The sequence below is a fragment of the Alosa sapidissima genome, chromosome 18 (genome assembly GCF_018492685.1).
Source record: "Alosa sapidissima isolate fAloSap1 chromosome 18, fAloSap1.pri, whole genome shotgun sequence".
Classification (NCBI taxonomy): domain Eukaryota; kingdom Metazoa; phylum Chordata; class Actinopteri; order Clupeiformes; family Clupeidae; genus Alosa; species Alosa sapidissima.
Genome location: NC_055974.1, coordinates 22,889,270 through 22,916,769, shown reverse-complemented (window position 1 = coordinate 22,916,769; position 27,500 = coordinate 22,889,270). Strand labels below are relative to the sequence as shown.

The following is a 27,500-nucleotide window of genomic DNA, read 5'->3' as shown; positions in this document are numbered from 1 at the left end:
GGGGGAAGAGTTTCCTGTTAATGACGGACTTTGGGGTACTTTCTTTTAACTGGTGAAAATAGCATTAGTTTTATCAAAGGTTTCTCTCTCTCTCTCTCTCTCTCTCTCTCTCTCTCTCTCTCTCTCTCTCTCTCTAGTGTCAGTGTCCTGCAACTGCAGTCTGTGAGTAATTTCAGGTCTGGCCGTCAAACACGAATAAGGGTGGGGTGGGGTAAAGGAAAAATCATTATGTCGCCTTGGCTAGCTCCCGCGCCTTGTCAAAACAACCTTGTCCGTTTTGTTTTCTCCTGTGTGAAATTATTGCTTCGGACAGGTCATTTTAGACCAACATTGATCCGCGGGAGTCTTAGTCCAAGCCAGACATGACAAAGCCGTTGTGCCTTGTGGAGCGTGAACGTCCCTGGCTGAGCTGTTGCCCTCCGAAAGCCGGGGAGGGTGTTTTCTTATGGTTTGGAACTTCCTGAACAAAAAAACATTGGGAGCATCTCTTGGGAGCCCCAAGAGCTGTTAGAGGTAAACAAACTGATACATGATAATCCATTTCTAGCACCCAGTGTGTGTGTGTGTGTGGTCTATCATGTGATGAAGGTCACAACATGTAAGCATAATATTTGTGTTTAGGGCAGAAATACATTCTAAAAGAACATCTTGGGTTTCTTACCAAGAGCCACATAAATGAGAATTCCATTTGCACCGTTTAGACTTTGGGCCCCAATTCAAATGAGCAGAGTCGTATGCCTAACTAATGCTATTCTAAATAAATTAGCCAATTGAGCACTATGGGTAAGACCTTAAGCACAAACACTGATGAGTCAGCTCCATGTTCTGACAAGCCACATAATAACTACAGATCAAGCATAAGAACTTTGCTCGTTGACAGACTTTGCACTTTGGCCAACATTTAAATTAAAGTAATTCCAGCGAAAATTGACCCGCGGTACTCTGGGTTCACTAGCTATGCTGTTGGTGCTTCGTTTTATGTGTAGGGACCAAGCTGCTGAGGAGGTTTGAACAATATTACTGTATTAAAAAATGTTATTTGGGAAGCGTTTTGCTCATGGCCCTTAGCTTATCCACTGTTTGCGACTTGGGACTGGAGTGTACACTGGAGCAAGCTCTGCAGTGGTTGATCAACGACAAATACTGTCTCCACGGCTTATTCAATTTGTTTTAATGCAGAAAAACACCCTTGGCTCAATTTTCGCTGTTTAATGCACTTTGTAGCCTCAATATTCTTACATTTCACTGATAACACACAATCAGTGATAAGGAAATGTTGCAAAAACACATAAAGAAACAATGGAGTACCGAAGCCATAACATAGCATTGTCAAAGCAGCAATTTCACTGGATCTAAACAAATACATTTTACCATAGTGGTGAGCATAGTGGTCAGCATTTGATAAAACATGAAATATGGCGACAGGGCAAACCGGACCCCAACACGCAGCGGAATAATCATTTATAACAGAATTAAGTTGCACATACAGAGTAGAATCACATCTCAACAGACCAGAGAACACTACAAGAGTAACATCTTGTCAAGTTAGTTTGCTTTCCTCTATCTTAGTATAGAACATAAGAATACATTTGAAAATTACTTTTTCTTTTTTTTTTTGGTTCTAAAAAACAAAAACAAATCACCCCTTGTGTGTTACAAAATAACAGTGAAATAGAAAGATCTGGAATGTGTTTACAATTTTTATTGATTGTTTCTCTCCATCTCTGCAGAAGGAGAGATGAGCCATTACCGCCCTCCTTCAGAAAACAAATAGCTATTCAATGGTGAAGGTTAAATTTATCACCAGGTAATTAATCGAGTCAATACACTCCGATTTCATAATGGGATTATATTTGCGTGCTGTCACCATGGAAACGGAACATTCATTAGACGAATATAAAAAAGTCTTTGCAGGGTTATTCTGTTTTTTTTTCTTCAGCAGTGCCTCTTTTTTAGCAACATACAGGATGAAAAGATAAAAGACTAAACTCTGCCTGCTTCCGTGTGTGTGTGTGTGTGTGTGTGTGTGTGTGTGTGTGTGTGTCAGTACTGTGTCATGGTGTATTCATCACCAACCACCTTCCTGCATTTTTCTTCCAGGTCAAAGTAATAGAGGTACACATGTGCTGGGTGGCCTTGACTGGACTGAACTGACACAGTGTGTGTGGTAGAGGTCTGCACTCCCACGGTAGACCCGCGGGTCCCCACGCAAAAGAGCGGGACAACTTTTGAAAGCTCTTTGCGGGAGTGGGCAGGATGAGAGAGGTGCGTTCGCGGGTGCGGGACAAACCGATGATTCACTGCACTCCCGCAAATTAAATATGTGCGTAAAATTAAATATGGAAATTATTAAAGTAGTGTTCATAACTATAGTTCAGCTGGATGTTCTGTTAGGCAGCATTAAAAAACGGGGTTTAAGCATAACTGACAGATAGCAGGCCTATAGCCTATAGGCCTATTGTCGTTTACGTGGGTTCAATTTGCTCCTGCTCCTCATTGTCAAAACTCGAAATCGAAAGCATGACAGAGGAAGAGGGCACCAGGCTAGGCCTACTTCAGTTGTTAGCCTACATTCAGAACCAAGAAACTGACATCTGGAGTCTTTCTCAGGTGTGTGTGCTCCTTTCGTGAGACAGAAAGAAAAACTGAATAGGCTATCCCTCTTGCATGCGGGCTTTAGCGGGTGGGAGCGGGACATCATGTTACAGATGCGGGCAGGAGCGGGACTAAAAATGACACATTAATGCGGGAGCGGGACAGAATATTGTGGGAGCGGGCGGGAGCTGAAAAATCAGTCCCACGCAGACCTCTAGTGTGTGGGTCCATCCACTCTCATCCAGGTAAGCAAACTCCACATAATACCATGATAGGGGTATTATCACACACACACACACACACACACACACACACACACACACACTTTCCCATCTTTATATACTGGAAAGAAAAACACACAACAATGTCCAAAATGTTGGCAGATGCATTGCCACTACCAAATCAGTGATAGTGGCACTGCATCATGATCAGTGTTAGGCACGGTGAAAAAGTAATCAGTTTCTAGTTACTGCTCCCAAAAAGTAACTGAATTAGTAACTGAGTTACAGTATTATGAAAGTAACTAGTTACCAGGAAAAGTAACAGTTCTGTTACATTTAATTTTTTTCAAATATGTCAAAGAATTTGGTGTATTACAATTTGAATACTCTCATAACTTTAGTCCTGTCACCGGCCTGTAGGCTACTGCTGTCCTGTTGCTACTCTCTGTGAAACAGATGTTTTCAAAGCATCCTTTTGCTTGCTTGAAGGCGACCTTAGGGTAAAATTTAAGATAAATAGAGGCTATTTAAGATAATGGTGTTGTTGTGAGGGCACGTGTTGACACCACTCTGTATGCAAAGTCATGTTAGACCTACATGTAGCTTTACACCTCGTTTAGCTAGTGCCACAGTTTTGTAGAATTCTCCCTTATTTTCAAAGCTCAATGTTGACAGCTGGATTAGAATTGCTTAAAACCAAGAGATACACTTTGTTCCTGAGCATAATGTTATATGTTTGCATGTATATGTATACATTTCAGGTATAGCCTACATTCTTGCCTTTATCTCTAGGGAAAGTAATGTCTCTATAGCCTACTTCCAGTTTAAAACGCTACCTTGAATTATCTGGAAGTAACTGAATAGGTGTATTCTGGATTACGTATTTAGATACAAAATATGAATAACTGTATTTAAATACAGTTAAAACCCCATGTGCTGTTGAAAAAATCATTACAAAATATCTGTGTATACTTGGTTTGGGATTTAGTAGCTTTTTAGCCTATGTGCAGACAAAGCATCTCTGTTATGTCTTTGACACAATACATTAAGTGTTTAACTGAGGAATTTAAATATCTAGGCATTTGGCTTGAATCACGGCTATCCTTTAAATCTCATATTAATTATATTACTAAAAAATACTTGGCTCCCTGAAATCGCTTTATCGTTCTATTGATTGTTTTTAACAAGATGTTAGGAAAAGAATTGTGATGCAATTATTATTCCCGATACTGGACTATGGTGATGTTATCTATGGCAGTACCTTTGATACAAATCTTCGTCCTCTTAATGTATTATACCATAGTCTCTGTAGGTTTGTGCTCTGGTACCCCTACAGAACCCACCACTGTACAATGTTTGAGGCCTTGAACTGGCCAAGTCTCAAAAACAGGAGGCAGCTCCACTGGTTAACTTTTGTTTTTAAATGTATTTACCTTATGTGCCCGTTATACCTGAAAGAACTATTAATTCCCTTTAGTTTCCAATACAGTCTCCGGCACACAGACCACTTATTCCTAGTTACCCCACGGCTCAATAAGGAAATTGGGCGTCGGGCCTTTACATTTAGAGCCCCGGCAGACTGGAATGCACTTCCTTCCTCTCTAAGGTCTATCACATCTCTCCAAATTTTCAAATCAGCTATAATGACGCATTTTGAAACTCCCTGCTCATGTTTTTAAATTATTACTATTTTATTTTTACCTAATGTTTTATTTTTTATTATTATTTTTATTTTCTTAATTATATTATCTCTCTCTTGTCTTTTTATGCTCAGAGTGAAGAGAAGGGCATAAATTAAGATTTTTTTATTTTATTCAAGTGCTATGTATAGTTCACAGGCGTGCTAACGTACCCTGTGTTTCTGTTTACATGCCTATGTGCTGGAAACTTAGTGGTTGGTGAGGAATGGGGTTGGGGGCTGGTCTGGGGTGCAATGTTTGTTGTGTTGAGTGTGAATGTGTTTGTGTCTTGTGTTTTGTCTAGTATGTATGTTGTTATTATTTCAAAAAAGGGCATGTAATGTATTGATGGACCCCCTTGTAAACGAGATGATTCATCTCACGGGGCTATCCTTAATAAAAATTGAAATTGAAGTGTTTCATAGTCAAAGTCAAAGTCTGCTTTATTGTCAATTTCTTCACATGTCAAGACATACAAAGAGATTGAAATTGCGTTTCCTACTATCCCACGGTGGAGACAAGACATATTTTACCAATTAGGTCCACAGACAAACAGCCCATGTTTATATGTAGATATTATACTTTTGCAACACAAATATATACAACCTACTAATCCAAGTCAGATGCTGACACAAGCATGTGATATGTGTATTTCTGAGATGAGCCTCTCTCATCCTCCAACCAAAAAAAAAAAAAAAAAAAACACAGCCTGGCCTCTTTTCCACACGGAGGCAAACTTCCTCCAGGCTTCACTATGATAGAGCCATGTCACCTGGAGAGGTAGAATAAGGAGGAGGATTAGACGACACGAGGGATGGTGGGATAAATAAAGGAGAGAAGAGGAGGAGTGGAAGAGAGGCGAAGGGGAGGAGAGGAGGGACGGAGGAGAGGTGAAGTGGACCCATGGAGCTCTGCCGTCTCAGCAAGATGTTCAGTTCATCGTGTCCGTGTCTCTCGGGAGACGCAGCTGAACTACCAAGAACTGAGTGAGTGAAAGAGAGACAAATGAAGAGAGAGGCCGACAGACATGAAGAGAGAGAGAGTGAAAGAAATAAAGAGAGAGAGAGAGAGATAGAGAGCATGGGTTTCAATGTAAAAGAGAATCCGTGGGTGAGAAAGAAAAAGAAGTCTGAGACTGAGGGACAGCAAGCGAGGGAGTCAGAAGGAGAGTCGGGTGTCACAAAGGGAAGCAACAGTAATGAGGGAAAAGCCACGAACAGGAAGTAAGTGAGATGGTACAGACAAGAATAGCCACGCTCTCCATCAGAGCAGCTTGATGACAAGCTTGGCCTCCCCATCCGTCTGTTATTCCCTGTATCTCTCTCTCTCTCTATCTCTCTCTCTCTGTATCTCTCTCTCTCTCTCTCTGTTTCTCTCTATCCAGTCTCTTGTCCTCCCTTCCTGCCTGTCTGCGCCCCTTTGTCTGCCTGTCAATAGGTGGAGCACAGCCTTAGAACTGGCTTGCCCATCATTGACCAGAGAGAGAGAGAGAGAGAGAGAGAGAGAGAGAGAGAGAGAGAGAGAGAGAGAGTATGGATAGGGAGGAAGAGATGTATGGAGAGAGAACAAGTGGGAGGGAGAGAGGGAAGGTGGGGGTTGGCAAGTGAATGAAGAGAGAGAGAGAGAGAGAGAGAGAGAGAGAGAGAGAGAGAGAGAGAGAGAGAGAGAGAGAGAGATGGAGGAGGATATGTTGGGATATGGTCAAGGACCAGGTCATCTGGAGAGCTTCGGTGAGACAGGGTCACAGCGGAGACAGGTGGAGAGGTGTGAGTGTGTGTTGATGGAAGTGTACATGCAGGCACGCACGCACGCACGCACGCACGCACGCACACACACACACACACACACACACACAAGCAGCAGCACTAAATGTTTACATGCTGCGTAAAAGAGGACAATCTAAATCACAATCCAAAGCTGTGTGCACTCCAAAGCTTTAACCAAGTGAGACTTCGGAGTTCCAAGCAACATCAGAGCATGTCAAAACCACCAAAGCTTCTAAATGCAGCTGCCTTTTATACTTTAATTATGCGATCTCTATTTTATGTAATTGACTTTCTTTAACTATTATCTGTCCTTTAATGGATTTTATTTAGTATCGTTCTCTATGTTTTTGCTCTCATTTATGTAAATCACATTCAGTGCCTCCAGAGACGGTTGATAAAGCGAGACGATTCATAAGAGGGTAAATTCTGGCACGTTGTGACGTGGGGTTCGAAGCTGTTAGGCCCATTTGGAGTCTAGCGGAAGGTCCAGTGTCTATGTATTCCTATCGGAGAAATTAACATTTTCTCGGAATATGACCAATCCCTTAGCCCTACATTCAGCCATGTAAGTTATGAACCCATTTTCTAGAAGCCACATGTCTCCCTAACATTCCGACATTGAAATTGTATTTTCCAACGAAACAAACAAAGACAAAAATAGCTTTGTTCGTGATCTGTCACTGTCTCGTCAAAGCTCTGGTGCACAGCCACCTGTTCTCAGAGGGTCTAGATTCAGAGACGGTTGATAAACTAACCTATTTTTTGCTAGAACTAGTAGACTACCACAAAGTTGCTGAACGTATGTTATTTCAGGTTAGTTTGATATATACAATATATAAGTTTAACCAAAGTCCTTAGCTGCTAACTAGCTAGCGAACATAACTAGCTGTTCCCATTCACTTTCCGTTTACTGTGCTAACGTTAGCTAGCTTGGTTAAATAAAAAAAAAATTAATTCCGTGTCCGAACGAGTGTTTCATTGGCATCACACACAAACAACGACTGTAAAATAGTATACAAAATTATATTTAAATGTTATTATTGCTTATTCAGAGAAAAGTTTATGTTTTGACACGCCCATGTTTGACACGCCCATGTTATGTTTTGTCTCTCTCTTGGGCTCTAGACACGCCTATTTAGGAGTCCGGAACTAGTGCCATTTCGTTCCATTGGTGAATCGTCTTATGATTCATCTTAGTTAGACACAACAGCAGACACACAAGACAACCAGTGAAATAAGACAATTCTGGTACTTCACTTTTTGGAGTGAAATTAATCTTAAGTAAGTATCAAAAGTATTTTCAAACTGGGTCTGCGTATATGAACTTACACATCTATTTTTTCTACTATTTTTACAGCAAAAAAACACCTGTGCACCCGATTCTCCCAACTCTTCACTGCAGAAGTGTGTGTGTGTGTGTGTGTGTGTGTGTGTGTGTGTGTGTGTGTGTGTGTGTGTGTGTGTGTGTAGGGGGGAATCACAAGTTCTTTCAAGTGAGATTGCTACTGCAGTGCAAATGTATGCAAAATATGTTACACCTTGAGCAAGCAGCACTGCCTCTTGGCGCACAAAAAAAAAAAAAAAAATGGGAAAATGTCACTTAACAGCCGCCATCTTAGGAGTCTAGGTCTTATTTACATTTCACACCATTCATGTTTGACACTGCTTATCACTGCGTTCTCGTCAAAAGTTTAAACTGAGATCACGCCCATCCAGATCTAAGCTTCTGTGGCGTGTTAACCCACCACAAAACCCCCAATGGCACACATTGCCAAACAGGTATCCTATTGGGGATCCAGTTCCACTGCAGCATACCAGGACACAGTGAAGCCGATAAGTGTTGTTCTGATAAACACGTATCAGCTTCACTAGCTGATGCACGTTTACATTTGGAATCACCTGTATCAGAGACTTTCTAATGAGGAGACACAGCACTCAAAAAATCCTCCATAGAAATGCATGGGGCTAGTTTGTAACGCCAATATGGCTGTTACTACACATATCACACCCCTTCCTCAGCAAAACGTCGACACGTGAATACATTGAGCCAATCATGTGGTGTGGTGTAAATACATTGAGCCAATCATATGGTGTGTTGTGAAGACATCGTGCCAATCATGTGTTGTGATCTCGCCACTGGAGCAAGATTGGTGTCGTGAAGCCTAGCGCACGCGCATTTCTGCCGAAATGGATGCCCGACAAGTGCCCAAAAAGCGTTGCAATATGGCCGCCGAGTGGAGGGACTTGCCTAAAAGGACTTTGCCTGTATTCAGTCCAATAACGAAAACATTCCGAACATACCGAAAAGACTCTAGCAAAGCAAGACTGCATGTCTACCTTTCACTGTACCTTGTATTTTATTACCATAAAATAATGAATCATGAATCCATAAATGATAAAGGGGCAATACAAAGAGGGTCAATGAACATCAAATAAACATACAAACAACTTCAAATAAACATACAAACAACTTCCAGTAATTGTGGTCTCTCATCAAAATCTATGTCCACTGCAAACTTGTGTGGACATCTTGGACGTGAGTATGCAATAGCTAACCCTTGGTTGTGACACACACACACACACACACACACACACACACACACACACACACACACACACACACACACACACACACACACATCCATCTGTTACAGGCTCATACAGTAAAGGTATTCCTGTGCTACCATCTGTCATCTTTTCTGAAGTACTAAAGGCTGAAATTGACAGAGAGATGTCACAGAACGATGTAGAGAGAAAGAGAGAGACAGAGAGAGAGAGAGAGAGAGACTAAGAGCAGGTCAAGTCAAAATCATTGACAGGTTAAGTAAAATGACAATGGTGATGTTAGATGTAGGCCTATTATAAAAATACAGATGAGCTAAATAAAATGTTCAATTATAATTGGTCTGGTGAGAGAGGGAACAATACAACCAGAAAAGGGTGAAAGACAAAAGGACTAGTGTTTGTCTCCAACTCTGAAAATGTTCACATTTAATTAAGTGTTGTACACGTCTACAAAGTGTTACTGATTTTCTCTTGAGCCAAGCAAGATCTAAAGGCCTAGAGGCCTAAAGCAAATAATCCATCACTGCAAACAGAGTTGCCCAAATCAGTTGGCCAGAGCAGTGTTGTTGCAACGTCAAACCAAAACACTGCCCTCTCCACTAATTTGGACAATATTCACCTCAGGGAAAAAAAGTGTGTGTGTGTGTGTGTGTGTGAGTGAGAGAGAGAGAGAGAGAAAGAGAGAGTATCGATAAAAATGGGAAAGGCGAGGAAAAATGAATACTGTTCTGCTCCTAATCAGCTTTTCTGTTTGTCAGTAAGAACAAGAAAAAGTCATTTTGTAGCACAACAATCACAAACACAGTGGATCCACAGTTTAAAGCAACATATTTGACATTTCAAATAACATTCATAATGTCAACTCACGGTGCAATCAGTTTGTTTGCACAATTTCAGTTCTATCTTACTCTTCATCCATTTCTATGGACCCTTTCAAGAGAGTTCCATTATCAGCATCATAGTTGGCCCCACAAGACTTCCTTTTTAACATTCCATATGTTATCTTAATGCAGAGGAAGTAGATTGGGGCCCAACTAGAACGTTCAAGCATTGTTTTTGTTTTTATTGTTGAAAGGGTCTATATATGATTTATATTCATATGCAATAATACCAACATTCCGTATGTTCAGAAACCATGACAACACACACACACACACACTTTCCAATCTCTAAACCAAAACATGCAAGGCATGCATTTGGATCTCTCTCCCACTGCCACTCCAGGTCCAGTGGAATGTGTGTGTGTGTGTGTGTGTGTGTGTGTGTGTGTGTGTGTGTGTGTATGTGTGTGTGTGTGTGTGTGTTTTCCTCATACATCTCTCATCATGTAGGCAAATGTAGGCCATTTCATTTCCCTGCCGAGACGCGTGAAAGACCATCTCGAGTCATCCCACGTAATGGCTCATGGCAATACAGAGCCTCATACATCTCCCATCTAGCCCAATCTCGGCACCACCCCTACCCTCCATTGCTTACGAATGAGAGGCAATCCATTTAGAAATGAGCCAAAAGAGGTGCTCAGCCTCCTAATTTGCCTCTTCCCTTACACCCCCCAACACACACACACAGCCACACACACACACACACACACACACACACCTCCCCTGTACACTCCCTATGTAAGGGTAATGAGGCAAGGTTAGGGTGGGGGTACACAAAATGGGATGGATAGGCTTACAAATAAATACACACACACACACATACATGCGCACACACGTAGACACGACACACACACACACACACATACACACACACCCACGACCACACACAGACAATATGGATAGGCATACAAACACACACACACACACACACACACACGCACACGCACACGCACACACACACACACAGGATAGGATGGATAGGGCTCTCGGTCCATTGATCGGAGCGGATTAAGACCCCAGGGGTCAGCCGCCAAGCGTTCACCTCCTCCATCTCAGCCGTGTATGCGGCGGCGCGGCTGTAATGACGCATGAAGCATTACCATTGATCTCTATGCTGATGGGGCTACGCTACAGTGGCAGAAGATAGGAGAACAACTGCATCTGCTGGAGCCTTAGCATTAGCGTAGCCGCATCCCCGTAGCGCCTCGGTGCTAAAAGTGCTAAGTCAGCCTTTTAACATCAGCCTGCCATGGCTTAAAGGATAGAGTGGGAGGTCGAAGGTCGAAAATGGCCCCTATTGGAAAGAAGTGTGTGATGCACTCCAGTGGTCCGACCCCCCCGGAGCAAAAGGAGCAATGTCACCCAGGTGCAAGTCTAAATGGTGAAGTACTGCTGATGCATTCAATATGTATAGAAATCCAATTCTGGAACCCCACTGTCTGATTGACCTTCTATAATGTACATTGTGCGTTCTAGAATGTGAGAGGGTCATATTTCATGATTAAAAGTTTCCAATGCTAAAAGGGTTTTTATGTTTCAGATACGTTGATCATCATGCGTTTTGTTAAGTTACTAATCCTATAACATTGCCATAGTGTGGTGTGTGTGTGTGTGTGTGTGTGTGCTTGCTCTAACAGGCTTTTAGGAGGATTGCCATTTTTCAGGATTAAGGCTCTGGAGCAAAATCTCTATTGGAGTTGCCAGATCAATGCGGCAAGAAATGCTACAATTCAAACGTTGACCTCTCCGGGCATACAACATGTGCACTTGGAAAATAGGTTGTCATACTCCGGCGTTAGGACATTTAGTAAGAGAGTGATTTGACCTTGGGTTGCAAGATGAGCACAAGTACAGTACAAGCATAAATGCCCCGACGTAAACCCTGGTTTTACCATACAGTATAAACAAAAGCAAGGGGGCGGGGGGGGGTCAGTAAAAAAAGAACAAAACAAAAAAAAAAGTTTTGGTTGCCAGGTTACCACCTACCTGGGGAGGGGGCAGTCCTCCAGCCCCAAGGGGACAGTCAGGCAGCATGAAGGTCCGCTGGGGGGTGCTGCACTCGCAGTCGGGGGAGGGGTTGGCGAATGACCAGTTCCCGTTGGCGAAGATGTCACTCACAGCAGGGTCCACGGGAGGAGTGTACCAGTCTGTTGCTTTCTGAGGTTCACACGGCAGATGCCTAGAGAAGAGGAGGGGGACGTCGTTTTAAAACATCAGACACAAGGGAGGTTACTAAATAGAAAGACTCAAGAGTATGTTGTTTTAAGACATCAAATAAACTGGAGATTTCTAGACAAAAAGAGCACATTGTTTTTTTAGACATCAGACACACAGGAGATCTCTAGAGGGGAAGAGCAACTTCAGACAGGAACCTTTTGGACACACCAAGGCTAAGAGCTAAGAGAGTTGGCCCCACAAGGCTTCCATTTTAACATTCCATATGTTATCTTAATGAAGAGGAAGTAGATTGGGAACCAAATAGAACGTTCAAGCATTGTTTTTGTTTTTATTGTTGAAAGGGTCAATACTCTGCCTACACCATCATTCTTTACACAAAACAGTACAGCTGCCGGTAATTCCTTTCTGGGTGTCCTTTATGTAAGCTACAGTATATGTTAATATACTAGTCGGCATGCAACACTTCACTTGGCTCAATTTCACACTGTATTAGCTTCACATACTGAAGAGCTGGAGAGAGACATGGATATAGTGTTTTTAAAACACCATAAAATACCAAATGTTTTGTATTGGCAGTTTACTGTTTTAAAAGATGCATTTATTATTGAGGGGTGTTTCTTGCCTATAAATGTTGCCTCTATAATTTCCATTATTTTAAGGCATTATGAACCACTCCAGACGAATATTGAATAATTAACTTTGTTAATGTTGCACTTTCATATGAATGTATTGAAGAAATATAAAGGTTGAAGCCATGGTAGACTAAAAGACCAAATAAACAAATGAATGAATGAATGAATGAAAGAAAATACTGTAATGTACTGCAATTATTTTAATTACATCATTGTTAAACCATATATAATCACCTTGAATTACAGTTTCAATGTGTTAATTAGCTATTCCACTTCAGATGTGTAGAATAAGCGTCATTTAATGACCTTGATTAGAGCTATAATCAGATAAGTAAGGTTATCATAGAGGACACTGAACTAAAGAAAGGGAACCATTCATTATTGCTGGTAAAGTAGGGCCATGTTAATAATCATAATTTATAAAACTCTGCTTTCCATACTTAGTGACTATACATTCATTGCTTTCATTTCCCACATAAGTATATCATGGTATAACCATAGACTGTATATATAGAGTGGAAAATGAAAGCAATGTATGTACTTCTATACAGTATATACAGCATATGGGTATAACATATTAGTTTAAATGCACTGTGCATGCATGTCTTAATGTATACATCACGATTGAGCCTCATTGATCTAAACATAACTATAACACTATTCTTGAAAAAATATATTTAAGGATCATTTCATCCTTAAATGCATTACTATTTTGTTTATTCATTTATACTGTAACTATCTCTGATTTGCTTCCATGCTGCAAATGTAAACTATTCTGAAAAAAAAAGACATAAAAGAATAAAATAAAATAAAAAATATGAGTAATAAGATTAATCTGCTCATACAGTCAGCCAACATGAAAACACAAACAAAACAGAAACAAACAAAAAAATTGGTGATGAGTCACGCCGACGGCACATTTCTCTTCAGACGGGTTGCATCAGGAGAAAACAACAGCTTGATGAAGCATATTGGGACCAATGAGGCTTGACTGTGTTGCAGTGGCTACTAACGGAGAGCCTTTTGATGCAGCCCTACCTGGAGGCCTACTGTACAGCCCAGAGGATACCAGGACCCTGACCGAGCTCTGCTACAGAGAGGCTTTTAAGGATCAGTGTCATTTCATGGATACAACTACCTCCCACACACACCGCAGAGAGAAAGAGAGAGAGAGAGAGAGAGAGAGAGAGAGAGAGACTTTTTTACTTCTAAGTTTTCTTTATTATCTGTCAAGAAGGAAACCGAAGTAAAAACAACCCTTCATATATATATATATGTGTGTGTGTGTGTGTGTGTGTGTGTGTGTGTGTGTGTGTGTGTGTGTGTGTGTGTGTGTGTGTGTGTTTATGTGTGTGTGTGTGTGTGAGAGAGAGAGAGAGAAACTGATGATTAGAGGACAAAAGACCACTAAGACGATATCCCAATCTGTTTGACCTGGAGGTGTGGGGTGTCTGACATATCTGTTCTGCATTCTAGTAGTTTTTCCCTTGCTGTTTGTCTTGCTGTTTGTCTTCCACTCCTGTCCTGAATGGCAGCGACAAAATTGCATTTCTGTGACATTTACTTTTGAAAATGAAAACGGCTATGGCCCAGACCCTCTGAATATCTTTTTTCTTTTCAATAGAAAATAAAAAAATCACTCTAGAAACACTTTCATTCAGTCCTAAAAACTAAAGAATAAAACCAAAGATCCTTGCATGTTGTATTCGGAAAGCATTAACCATCTTTGCAAGGTCATGAAGACTGTCAAGGTTCCCCTGAGCTGCACTCGAAACAGATTCACATATCTAAAAAAATAGTTTCCTCATCCCTCATTCAGAAGACTGTGAGATGGTTTGTTAATTATAATAAATCAAACAGCCATTAATCTTGTGTAAAAGAACATGTGTTTTTTTTCTAAATCAGTTTGATGGTAATTCAAGGTTCCCTCCTCTGTAGTTTCAGTGGGAAGATGATGGCTACTGATGTGAAATAACTGACACCGGACTAGCATTGGAGTCGAACCAGGATAGTCAAAACAGAAGAATTGTCAAAGCAAGAAAAAAAAATATTGTAGTCTAAAAACCTAATCCAATCTAATAATGCAATGTAATGTAATATAATATAATGTAATCAAATGTAAGAAAGGACAAAAGTGGCGAAAAGAAAAATAAATCCTGTTGTCCTGCAACTTGTGAAAGTGACCATGGTGGTGTATACTCACGGTATTGGGTTGCCTGCCATGCAGCGTGTCCCGAAGCCGGGGTCATTCAGCAAGGACTTGGCTACCTGCGAGACCTCTGTGACGTTGGGCTCATCCACACTGTAATGAAATCAAGTCAAGTCAGTGGCGGCCCGATCCCTCATCCATTACCCAGGAGCTCTAATCACCGACATAATCCGAGGCTAGCGGCTAATCTTTTTAATTATGGGGGCCACAATCTTGGAACAAAAGAACAAAAAAAACAAATGTTGGCAGGAGGAAGGAAGGGAGGGAGTGGTCTCGACAGATTGGGCAAATATTAAAAAGAGGCCGGGGGAGCTTTTCGAGGAGCTAAGACACAAACTGTCAATGTGAGTTTGGGGGCCGTGGCAAAAGTAATTACACCCAGGCACCGCGCCCAGTCCACTGACTGAGTGAGTAAACAGAGGAGGAGGAGGGGGAGAAGGAGAAGGAGAAGAATGATGCTAACTTTAAACTGCCTGAAAGAAAGCTTTTGGTTTGGATTTGGAGCAGATGTAGAAGGCAGGGAGGAGAGGAGCAGAGGAGACCGTATGCTACTACAGGCCAGTGGAAGTGGCTGAGAATGTAGTTAAGGATCGTTTAGAGAGACACAGACAGTCAGAGTCAGAGACACAGAGTTTCAATTAGAGAGAGTCGGTTTGAATTGGGCTGGACAGCACAATGCTATTGGACACCCAATCTACCTTTACTAATTGCAGTTGGGCAAATTAGCAAAAGCAAACAAAGGTACTATAGCTGATGCAAGCAACAAGCAACTTTTCTTTCACACATTCCAATAATTGGTACAAATCATTGACTGTACTGTATATAAAAGGTGTTTAATCAATTTTATTCCATGTGAGTACTTGCCATCGACTGGCATGTCTCACATATTGCCTTAATACCATGGAAATGATATACAACAATGCTACCAACAGGGTTTCGTTGTGGTGCCTCGGGCATCGGCCTAGCCATGCAAATAAATCACTGTTATACACCATTTACGAGGCTTAAAGTAGCTCCATACTTCATTGGTAGACTTCCGAGGGCCTTGACATTTAAAACGAGACATGGAGAACTTTGAAAAAGCACTGGTAGTTTATTTACAAGACGATTTATGCAGACAGTACTTTAAGGAATTTTACCGTTCAACGGCATCTTGAATTTAGTCACGATAAGTCGAGCGACCAGTACAAATGAATAGGTATGATAAGGGATCAGATTCCAAAAATAATTCAGTGGAAATGCATGGATTCCAGTTGCTGCTACTGGAAGCAACTGAATCCATGCTTTTCCACGGAATTAGTCAAAATCACTTTAGGTCAAAATCACACCGGAATTATCCTTTAAGTCTGCAACAGCCTGGCGAGGTCACCGAGGTCGCTGTATTAACAAACAGCTTTTGCTGTCTGTGTGTGGGAGATGAATTTACAGAGAAAGCTGCTTGATTTCAGCGTGGTTATCTGGATGAAGTAGAGTTAAAGCATTTTGCTCCATCTTTGGAGAACCATGTGTCTAGATGGGGTATTGAAGTGGAGGGAAGAAGAGACCGAGTAAGGTCAAGGCTCAGCATTGGGATTAGCACAACACTCACAGTGGACCCTCGCTCTGAAGGCCCTCTGATGAAGGTCAAGCTGTAATTTCGCCCCATCTATTGATGGCCACTCAAGTGCCTGACTATAAAACAGGATTATGTGGGGCCATCTGTAGCACCATTAACAGCGGTTGCAGAGCCCTGATCATTACACCAGTGGAAGAAGAGGAAAAGGAGAGGAGTTTGGTGCCATGTTGTTTCTGAGGGGCATGAAAAGCCTCACAGAGGAGGGAAGATATTAAAATGATGATCCTCAAACGCACTGAAAACTGGTCTACCTGTCCCCTATGGTCTAGTGTCCACTTGAAGTCTCATGACACACGACACACACACACACACACACGCACACACACACACACACACACAAACATGGAACATACGCACGGCACATACACACGCAGGCACGTACTTGTACGCGCGCGCGCTCACACACACACACAAGGCTATTTTTTATCCATTGAGGTCACATACACACACACACACACACACACACACACACACACACACACACACACACACACACAGCACACGCACAAACCTATTTTTTATCCCTTGATGTCAAAATCAATACACCTCTTTAGGGGGTAATGGCACATTTGGGACAGAAGCTTTTTTATAACGCAGTTTTTATACTAATAGTGCTCAGGGCATTTTGGCCTCTGTACTCTGAATCTGTAGGCGATGATCCTGAGTGTCCGTCCACACACACACACGCACGCACACACGCACGCACGCACGGACGCACGCAAGGTGAGGCAGCTAAATAGCATCGGACTCCAGGGACCACGTACGTCAGGTCAAACCAGTGCATGGAAGGCAGGTTTGAGCCAAGTCTCATTTGAAGGAATGGAGGGAATTTTCATCATATTCAGGCAGTTTCACAAAGATGCCTCTTAGGGGCAGGGAAGGGGCACTGAGGGGCGCTCTGCAGTGCCATTTAAAAGGACACCAGAAGCGAGCATCTAAAAAAGGGATCATTGTGTTCTAGGGAAACACTTCATTTGGAGAGTGCATAAAGAGACAGCTATAGATGCTTTGTTGGAAGTTCAGTCTTTCGTTTTTTGAGAAGTATAATTTTTGAGATTTTTTTTTTTATTGTATAGCACAGCGTAGAGATGGACAGGAAGTGGGTGGGGGAGAGAGATGGGGTGGGAACAGGAAATGACCTGGGTTGGACTCCATGAACCTGCGGTCACCGTGGGCACTTGGGCCCAGGGATGTAGTGGAGGCTAAACGCAAGTAAACACAGTTTATCCACCTCTGAGATTTCAGAAATCGACTTTATCCACCTCTTATTAGAGTTTATCCACCTCTGAAAAGAGTTTATTCCCCAATTGCAACTTTTAACATTAAAAAATCACACTGTAGTATTCACATTCACAACATGTACACTCATCAACACTCTAGGAACCATTTAATACCACTGGTATTGTTATAAACATTAGACAATAACCTCCACCATCATCAAACATGTTCTGAATGCCTTTTCTAAAAATCTGATACTGCAATGCACAGTCCACCTTTCTGTGATCACAGAATTCATAGTTTACCCACCTCTTATTTTACCACTACACCTCTGCTTGGGCCTGAATGTGGTACAGTCACTGCGGCCAATTGTGCCACAGCACACAAGTTCAGTCATTGTGATTGTTCACTGAACTCCATCTTAACCAAACCAAACCCCAACCTTAACATTAACACACACATTGGAGTCAACAAAGTTTCTGGTGCAAATGAGAAAATAATAAAAAAATAATGCTTGATATTTAGGGCATAAAAAATGGCTGCCGTGGCGGAATAAGATGGATTTGTGATTTTCTGACCTTTCCTTGTGCTGGAGGTGTGGCTGAGGTATCTGTCAAAGTATCTTATGACAACGAAACAATCCTATTTAATATGGCTTCCCTGTCAGGTCACACAGCACTGGAGCCTGGGCGATATGAAGAGACAGCGTCCTTGGCAGGCTGCATTAAATCTCTCAGGTGAAGAGCTCTCTCTCTCTCTCTAATGCTCTCACTCATACACACTCGCTCACTCTGTCTCTCTCCCTTTCTTTTCTTTCCTTCTCTCTCTCTCTCTCTCTGTCTCTCTCTGTGTGTGAGCGTGGGTGTGTGTGTGCGTGCGTGCGAGCGTGCGTGCGTGTGTGTGTGCATGGATAGGTGTGTGTGTGTGTGTGTGTGTGTGTGTGTGAGCTCATGCATTCCCTTCAGATATACTGTACTGTACCTGATGAAAGTAGAACCTTAGCTGCTTTCTAGGCTGAATAGCAATGAGTGGCTAAATTGATCATATCAGGGATCGACTCCACGGGGGAAAGGACAGAAGAGCTTGCTTGACTGACTTCAATTTCACTTCCGACTGAAAATCCCTCAGTATAGCTTTCGGTTATACGTTACACTGCCGAGCGCTTTGTTCATTATAATTATAACAAAAACAATTATCTATGTATTCCAGAACGCTAATGGTCTGGTCTTACATGCACCCTTTAGTATAAGATAAGTGCAGTATATCTGCATGAGAAAGCATTGACACATCAATACATTGCAATTACAGTACACTATTATACATACACAATGTACAGTGAATGTACACATCGTTTCTGTGATGTAAAAAAGTGACTCAGCTTTGTGTAACCTGCCTGTTGGTGTGGTACCAAGGAATTGCACGTCACTTTCTCATTAGGGTGATTTATCATTTCTTTGGTACGCATTCACCCGTGACTCTGCTCTCTCTGCACAGTCTGAAGCGATTCTAAAAGAATGCATATGCTGGAATTAATTAACAGAAAACACTTTAATGAAGCCCAATTGATCCCCGACCACCACAGACAATACCCAAGGAGGAGAATGACAGAGAAAGGAAGAACATCCCTTCAGAACTGAGAGATAATAGGCAGCACAGCACATTGTGAAGATACCCTTGAGATGATACAGCAAAAAAAAAAAATGGCCGCCTTTCTTATATTTGGAGGTCAGAGCATATCTCTGGCTTTGCGTTCTTAATGCATTCTCCTTTGCTGTACTGGACCATCAAGAGGCTATCAATCCCGTGTGATGAATTTTCATTTTCTTCTGGCCTTGGAATATCTGTGATTTCCATAGCAACATGCTTTGGCCAGATAGTCTATTTAAAATGTCCAACGGGATCGATCCATTACAATGCAATGATCTCTTTTGGATAGATAGAGTGGCTGGGCTAGAATATGAATCAGTGTAAGCAATAGGGGGGGTGAGAGAAAGAGAGAGAGAGAGAGAGAGAGAGATAGTATGAAAGAGAGAGAAAGAGAGAGAGAGCGAAAGAGAGATAGTATGAAAGAGAGAGAAAGAGAGAGAGCGAGAGAGAGAGATAGTATGAGAGTAAAGGAGAGAGAGAGAAGAAAAGGGAGGGAGGGAGGGAGGGAGGGAAAGAGAACAAGAAAGAGACAGAGTTAGAACGAAAGGAGAGAGAGATAGAGAGAGAGAGAGAGAGAGAGAGAGAAAGAGAGAGACAAAATATGCAGAGAGCTCAATAAATGGCTTTGTGGTTGACAGTGCCTCCAGTCCCTACTCTAGCACAAGCCTGACAAACAGGCTACACAGTAAACACACCACGATCGACAGCTCCCGATGATACACCAGATATACCACGAGGCAGACATGAAAAATGACACCTAATTGCTCTCTGGAAATAATTGAAGATTTACAACCACATTTCAATTACGAGACAAGATGAGATAAAGACAGACAAAATATATATATATATATATATATATATTAACGTGAAATGAATATGACAACTTGTACTGTCAGACCAATCCCTGTTGCGGTGTGGGCAACACAGAGTACATGTACATTGCCGTGTTTCCCCTGACACTCTGAAACCATCTCGCTCAGAGCCTGTCTGATTAATTATGTCTGTGGCATCTGAGGAGCTGTAGGAGCGATATCCCAAGTGAAATGTTGACGTGTGTTCTCTGAAACAGATATCTGTGTTGTAGGAAGAGCTATACGGATGATGGTGTCATGTGGGTTTTATGAAAAGCTGCGCAGGTCGGTGCGATGCGGGTGGCCAGACAGGAGGCATTAGAATGGCTTTGGAGTGGTGGTGGCTGTGACTGAGACACACATGCGCACGCACACACACACACGCAGGCACGCACACGCACACAAACACACACACGCAGGCACGCACACGCACACACACACCGCGGGCCATGAGCTGTGGCTCCTCCAGGATTATTATCTGGTTTAATTCAATGTATCATTATTGTGTGGGTCAGTACTGTCAGTCAGTCAGTCAGTCAGTCAGTCAATCTTGGTTCATCTTGGTGTGTGCAATGGTGCATTTCTACATGTGTACTGTATGTACATGTGTATGTTCTTCAGTGGTACTGTGTTAGTAGTAGAGGAAACGAGAGGGAGAAGGAAAGAGAGAGAGAGAGAGAGAGAGAGAGAGAGAGAGAGAAAGAGAGAGATTAACACTCCTCTTTGTTCACTTTACGCCACTTGGTAACGAAACCTCTCTGCCTTAGTGTGTACCACCTGCTTAGTGTGTACCACCTGCCTACTAGAGCAAAACTCTTTAAAAGACTACCTCGGGATGTGTAGCGTTGGGGTTACATGGTGTTGCTGAGCGTATTGTGAGTTGCTGATCATATAGAGTGACCGGTCAGCCATGGACCCATGAGATAAGAGCTTTAATTCGTGCTAAACTGCTAAAACTCTTAATCGTCCTGTTGTTGCATGATTCTGGCAGTGCAGGCAGTAATAAAAACAATAACTGGCCACATGTTAGCGAGAATATAGTCCAGCGTTTTGGATATGAGCACTGATTAGGATTACGTGTAGATTTCAGAGCGACCACACAAGTCAGTGGTGTCCACTAACATAACAATGTCATGCTGTCGCCAAGACTGAAAGCCAAATGACCCATTTCTCGGAGGATTACACATTATTGACACCGATCATAAATTATAACTGCAAACAATCTGAAGTAATGAGCACACAGTCATAGATTGTGTTTCCTAAAAATCTCATCTAGTCTGATGTAGTCCATATGTTCAATTCCATATCGATTGAGTTTGTGTTTGCTCTTGTAATGGTATAGGACACAATAAACAATCAAGAAGATAGTCAACTGCTATTGCCCAGTATGCTCAAACTTATGACTCTTTAGTGTTTAGACCTATAGTTATATGTACACAAAGAGACCACATTTGTCCTCTTCTTTTGCAATGGGTGCGATTTCCAATTGCAATACTACATTTTTTTTTTTTTTTTAAGTTTGTTACTCCAGGTTGCTAAAGGACATATTTAAAGAAAAAGTTCTTGGAGTGTGACATTTTTATTTTGACCTATATGTACATTAAATATTCTTGGAAGATATAAATTCAATATGCAATTATTTGCTAAGCATGATATATACATGATGATATTTGCTAAGCATGATATATGATATATTGGGGCAGCTGTGGCCTACTGGTTAGGGCTTCGGGCTTGTAACTGAAGGGTTTCTGGTTCGATCCCCGACCAGTAGGAAAAATGTGGGCGGGGGAAGTGGTTGAACACCGCCCTCCCATGCCCACATCCGCGGCTGAAGTGCCCTTGAGCAAGGCACCTAACCCCCTCACTGCCCCCCGAGCGCCGCTGTAGCAGGCAGCTCACTGCTCCGGGTTAGTGTGTGCTCCACCTCACTGTGTGTTCACTGTTATCTGTGTGTGTTTCACTAATTCACGGATTGGGATAAATGCAGAGACCAAATTTCCCTCACAGGATCAAAAGAGTATATACACTTATACTTATACTTATATACAGTATGTGTAGTTGATACTGATAATGGCTTGGGTCAACATGTCTATACTTTTTTTTACTATACATACAAACTCTGATAATCTGGAATAAATAATCTGGAATCAATTTGTGAAGTCAATGTGAAAATAAGGAATTGTGAAAGCCTTCCAAAAAAAAACCTGTCTTTGTTACCTGATGAAGGTGTTCTGCTTGGCACCGTACATCCAAGGCTGGAGCTCCAGTTTGGGGTATTCACGGAACGGGGGGACGATCAGGGAGAAGATGAGAGCGAGGCACACGAACAGGGCTGGCATGACAATCTGTCACACAACAAAGAGAGAGCCAACGCGTTAGGAAAAATTGAACCCCACCACACTCCTCCACTGAAGGATGTCATGTAGTCCACTTCTGTCCACTATAGCCGGCCCTATAGGCCACTTCAAAAGACTAAAAGCAAGAAAGGACCAGAGCACACAAACAGCTTTTTAAGACTTCAGGTGCAAACAACTGAGGTTTCGCCACACAGCGTCTTCCTCAGAGTCAAAAGACTCTACTCCAGTCCACACCCTCCATTCCTCACACACCTGCCATCTCCACTCACCTGAATACTAGTTACCTTCACCATTCAGTAAAGGGACGAGGGTACAGTAATGGGGTCTGTCCAACTGTGAATCACCTGAACACTACTAGTTTCATCCACTCTGTTTGGACTGTCCAAGTAAACCCTGTTAAGCTTAATCCTTGGTGGATGTTGTAACGCTTGTCTATTCAGTCTGACGTCAAGAGCCCAACAGCTTTTTCGTCCAAAAACATTTAGCAGCGCAGCCAGGTGGTTTTCACAGCTTGTAAACCTTGTCACCATCACCTTCATTTTAGTGAGGGTGAAACAAAAATGGCTTAACTCTAACAGAGTAATTAGTGTGGCTGTGCACCTGGTTGATATAATCAAAGGTAATGTCCAGGCCTCCATGAAAAATGTAATTTTGTTGGTTGAGGGAGCAAGTGAGTAGTAGAATGACAATTTTCTTATCGGCTGCTCTGAATAGCGGAAAAAAAATTGTTTCTTTTCCTGTCTATGGGAAATAACGAGCGGGTCTGGGACCAGTTGGACCCGGAAAAAGTATTATCGCACATTTTTACATCAAGACTTAACACATGAATTGTGTCCACTCCCTTTTGCCTCAGTAGTTAGCGGTTCTTCACTTTCGTGTTGTTTGTTGCCCCTGCTCTATCTCACCAACTAATGTCAATTCAGCGCACTATGAAGTTCAAGCAGCCACCAAGGTTATACACTACCACCTGCAAACAAAAAAGCTTTCAAAGCACAATTGTGCAGCTATTGGTGTTTGTAATGACTTGTCAGTTTTTTTGTTTGCTAACATTGGAAAAAAGCTCCTCACTGCTTATTTGAGAACCTGCCTTGGATGTAGTTTGTATGTGAAGATCAGCAATCAGACAGGTGTGTATGTGTGTGTGTGTGTGTGTGTGTGTGTGTGTGTGTGTGTGTGTGCGCGTGTGTGTGTGTCTGTGTCTGTCTTCAACACAGACATGCAAAGTGTGATTATTCACTCATAAATGTAATTTACAGGGAAGGAAAGCCAAAACAAAAAAGGTAGCTATTTCTGGGTATTAATTTGAGATTAATTGTGATTTGAGTTTAAAACATCAATTTGTAAACTCATTATGTTGTCAAGCAACACCATAATGTTGAAAACGTATAGTTAGTTCAAGGAACTCCCAATTAAAGAATTTGTTGAAAAATAAAAGGGACAAGACAAAAATAACATAACTCCTCATTACACTGATTGAAGTTGATAAAAAGTGCTCATTATCTGGAGGTGGTTCTAAAACAACAGGCACTATGGGAGGGAAACCTTGAACTGATAGTGATCTCATTTCACTTCCATTACACCATGCCAACCAAGGAAAAATGCATTTTCTCTTCTACGACAGTGGAAATGCACTGTGCGGTGTGAAATCCATCCAATTCACTTGTACATTCTCCTCATAAGAAAGCACGTAGTTAGAAATGACATATGAGAAGATAAAGGCAAAGTCACTTCTTCTCTCCTCATTGCTTTTATCACTTCCTTTCTCTTTCACCTCCTCTCTGTATTTTGTCCTGTTTTCTGTTTTCGTTCTAAAGCGCTACAGTTGTATAAGCAGAGCCCGAGTTGGCTTTGCCTTCAAGGTACAGCAGGCAAAGACATTAATAAACCTGCCTGCGAGCCAAAACAGCGAGCACTTTGGAAACAGCACTAATCGAGGAGAGGATTCGAAAAGTCTGATAAAGCTTAACAGCAGCTCAGGGACTTTTATTCTCCTCATAGGCACTTAGAGGTGGAGTTTGGTTGGAGCTTTTCTCTCTCTCTCTCTCTCTGTCTTTCTCTCTCTTTTCCTGCAGCAAATTAAAGTAATAAAATGATTAAAGCAAAACACACAGAACAGGCGTATTAGTTTCGGCAGAAGTCGTAAAAAAAAAAAAAAAACGGTGGCAGGCGGGCGACAATGGGCCGCGCTGTTCCCTCAACCGTGGCAGATGGCGCGAGTGCAGGGCAGCTCGCCGACAATTTGGCCTCTTCCCCCCCCCCCCCCCCCCCCACCCCCCCCCCCCCCCCCCCCCCCCCCCCCCCCCCCCTCTCTCTCTCTCTCTCTCTCTCTCTCTCTCTCTCTCTCTCTCTCTCTCTCTCTCTCTCTCTCTCTCTCTCTCTCTCTCTCTCTCCTCTCTCTCTCTCTCTCTCTCTCTCTGCATTGGCCTTCTCCTTCCACTCTATTTGATATTGACTGAGCCTCTCAATGCTTAGCTCCTACCACTTGTCAATGGCTAAGTGCAAAATGCTATGGTATGGTAATGGCTTATGTCTATGTAAAGTGAAATACATTGGTAACACTTCACGGTAACTGTATACATGAATTATCATGAGTTCATGCAATAACTAATTCATGATTTATGTATTACTTATTCTTTAATATCTCATGAGTCATCAGGAATTCACATTTCATAGTCTGTCATAGTCTACATCATTATGAATTTTGATTTATTAAGCATGATCATGATTATTTATTTTTCTGCCATCACTGGTCAAAATCTGATTTGAACACAACTTTGCAGTTCTCTAAATACTATCAACACTTTAGTTGAAAGGCCACAGACATGATGAGCTCATGAGCAATTAACCTTAAAAATGCATGCAATCATGATGATCTTGCTTAAGAAATCATATCAGACCACTGGCTAGCTGGCTATACTGGTCATCTCTCCTGCCATATCTGCATTATGTTCAGTCCCCAAAATTTTTCAGATTCTGCAAGGAAAATTCTCTCTCTCTCTCTCTCTCTCTCTCTCTCTCTCTCTCTCTCTCTCTCTCTCTCTCTCTCTCACACACACTCACACTCACACTCACACTCACACTCACACTCACACACACACACACACACAATTATTCACAAGGAAAAACACACGCAGGCATGCACGCACGCACGCACACAAAGCCATTAAGAAAGCTTGCAGTGCTCTCATTGACAAATAGGTGTTCTGCTTTTAAATTACATGTGTTTCATTGCCGAGACTTGACTATAATGGTGTGATATATCAAAAGGTAATTAGCGATTGACTCTTGGCAAAAGCGGATTAATTAATTTGTGACAAATGTCTTATTGAAGAAACACTTGATGAATTGATTTCAGAGTAGAAGCACGGAAGCTTGAATTGATATCCTAATAATGGCACAACAGCTGACAATTGAGGACATGCATATTGCCAGGATTATGTTAGCTGTCAAGTATGGCAGCGTTTGAATCTGAAAATTGCCTTGCAGAGTTGTACTTAAGTTTCTAAGAGCTTTATGTCTCCTTGGAAACTAAAACTCTTAGAGATAAGCTTAACTGATGACTGGTAAGAAAATAGTCATGTATTCTGACTTTGTCTTTAGCACTTAGCACAGTCAATGTAGGGACAACAATTCAGTTTTTCTTTTAAACCAGACACATGGGAAAGGAATGAAAGACACAATGATACAGAAGAGCTGGCCAAGTTTACACAGACTGATAACAACATCCTCTAAGAACTTTAGCTTTGCTATCCAGCCAAAACAAATCATCACTCGAACATGCCTAAAAAAATGTTTCTGTTCTGCTAGACATAGTGATGGCCAATACTATGCTCTCCTAGTCAAGTCAGATCAAGTCAAGTTTATTTATATGGCACATTTCATACACAGGGCTCATTCAATGTGCTTTACATAAACACAAGCAAACAGGAATAGCTAATAAAAGCATAGAAGGGAAATAATCAAAGAATAGTTTAGAAAGTAAAGAATAAAAAATGAAAACATTAAAAACACACAAGGTAATAGTATATAAAAGCATAAAAGGGCAATAGCTTAAAGTTAAAAAAAAAACCCAACATAGAATGATTACACTAGTCAAGCACCCAGTGAGTGAACAGCAGCACTCTCTGAAGATTCTTGAAGTTATCCTAAACTGTGCGCGCACATATATTCCTTTCAGGGCTATAAATGCCCGACCACAGGGCTCGATAGTCCCCCTCGTGGAGTATTAACACCCGCATATTTAACACGCAAAGTTTCAGAGAAACCCGGTAGAGCTGTAACTCTCTAGCGGCCAAGAATGAGCCGTTACACTCTGACTACTGTATGCTCGATCTGTCTATTCTGTTAGAATGACAGGACGACTACTTTACAGAATCCCCCTTTGCCCAACGAAGGACAGCAATAGTACTACAAGGAACAATAGTACCCCCCCGAAGAGTGTTCTGTGAACTGAGTAATGAGGATCTTACCACAAACCACACTCAGACATGTTGCAAAGATTGCCATTAACACACAATCACAAAGCAGTACAAAATCACATCCAGGATGATGTGACATGCAGACACATAACCAATGGGTCAGAAAAGATTCAAATTTTAGCTGAAAGACTTTCCCAGATTCAAAAATGTGTAACTCAGTGATAATGATCCTAATCAAACACCCCGTGAACAGCAGCACTCTATGGAGATTCTTGGAGTAGTTGAGAAGTGTGCGCGCACACTTGTTTCTATTCAGGGCCAAACTGCCCAACCACAGGGCTCGATAGTCCCCCTCGTGGAGTATCAACATCCTAATAGTTAGCCCTAAACCTGACATATTGAGATGGGTCATAAATGCATTTTCATCCTTATCCTGAAGACTACCGGAAAAAATTCAGTTTCTTAACAGTAATTAAATGATGACAGAATATGGTGCGTTCCACCCAATGACTTCATACAGTATGTAGTCATTGGTTCCACCTCTCACTCATTAATTTAATTCCTGAAGATCATATTTGGCAACAGATGCAATCAAAGTGTCAAAACAGTAATGATATTGTTGGGTTTATATTGCGAAAGATTTCACTGTCTAAGTTCATATTGGTTTG

The 27,500-nt window shown here is 41.8% G+C and overlaps 1 protein-coding gene across 1 annotated transcript in view; it reads right to left on the bottom strand.

The window, feature by feature from the left end:
• LOC121689698 (phospholipid-transporting ATPase ABCA1) overlaps positions 1 to 27,500 on the bottom strand; it is a 219,180-nt gene that overhangs the window by 43,444 nt on the left and 148,236 nt on the right. The window contains exons 32-34 of the mRNA XM_042069737.1: positions 22,275 to 22,402; positions 14,721 to 14,819; positions 11,694 to 11,886 (exon numbers count right to left, since the gene is read on the bottom strand). Of these exons, the coding sequence (XP_041925671.1) occupies positions 11,694 to 11,886; positions 14,721 to 14,819; positions 22,275 to 22,402 (420 nt within the window). The remainder of the gene's footprint in view (positions 1 to 11,693; positions 11,887 to 14,720; positions 14,820 to 22,274; positions 22,403 to 27,500) is intronic.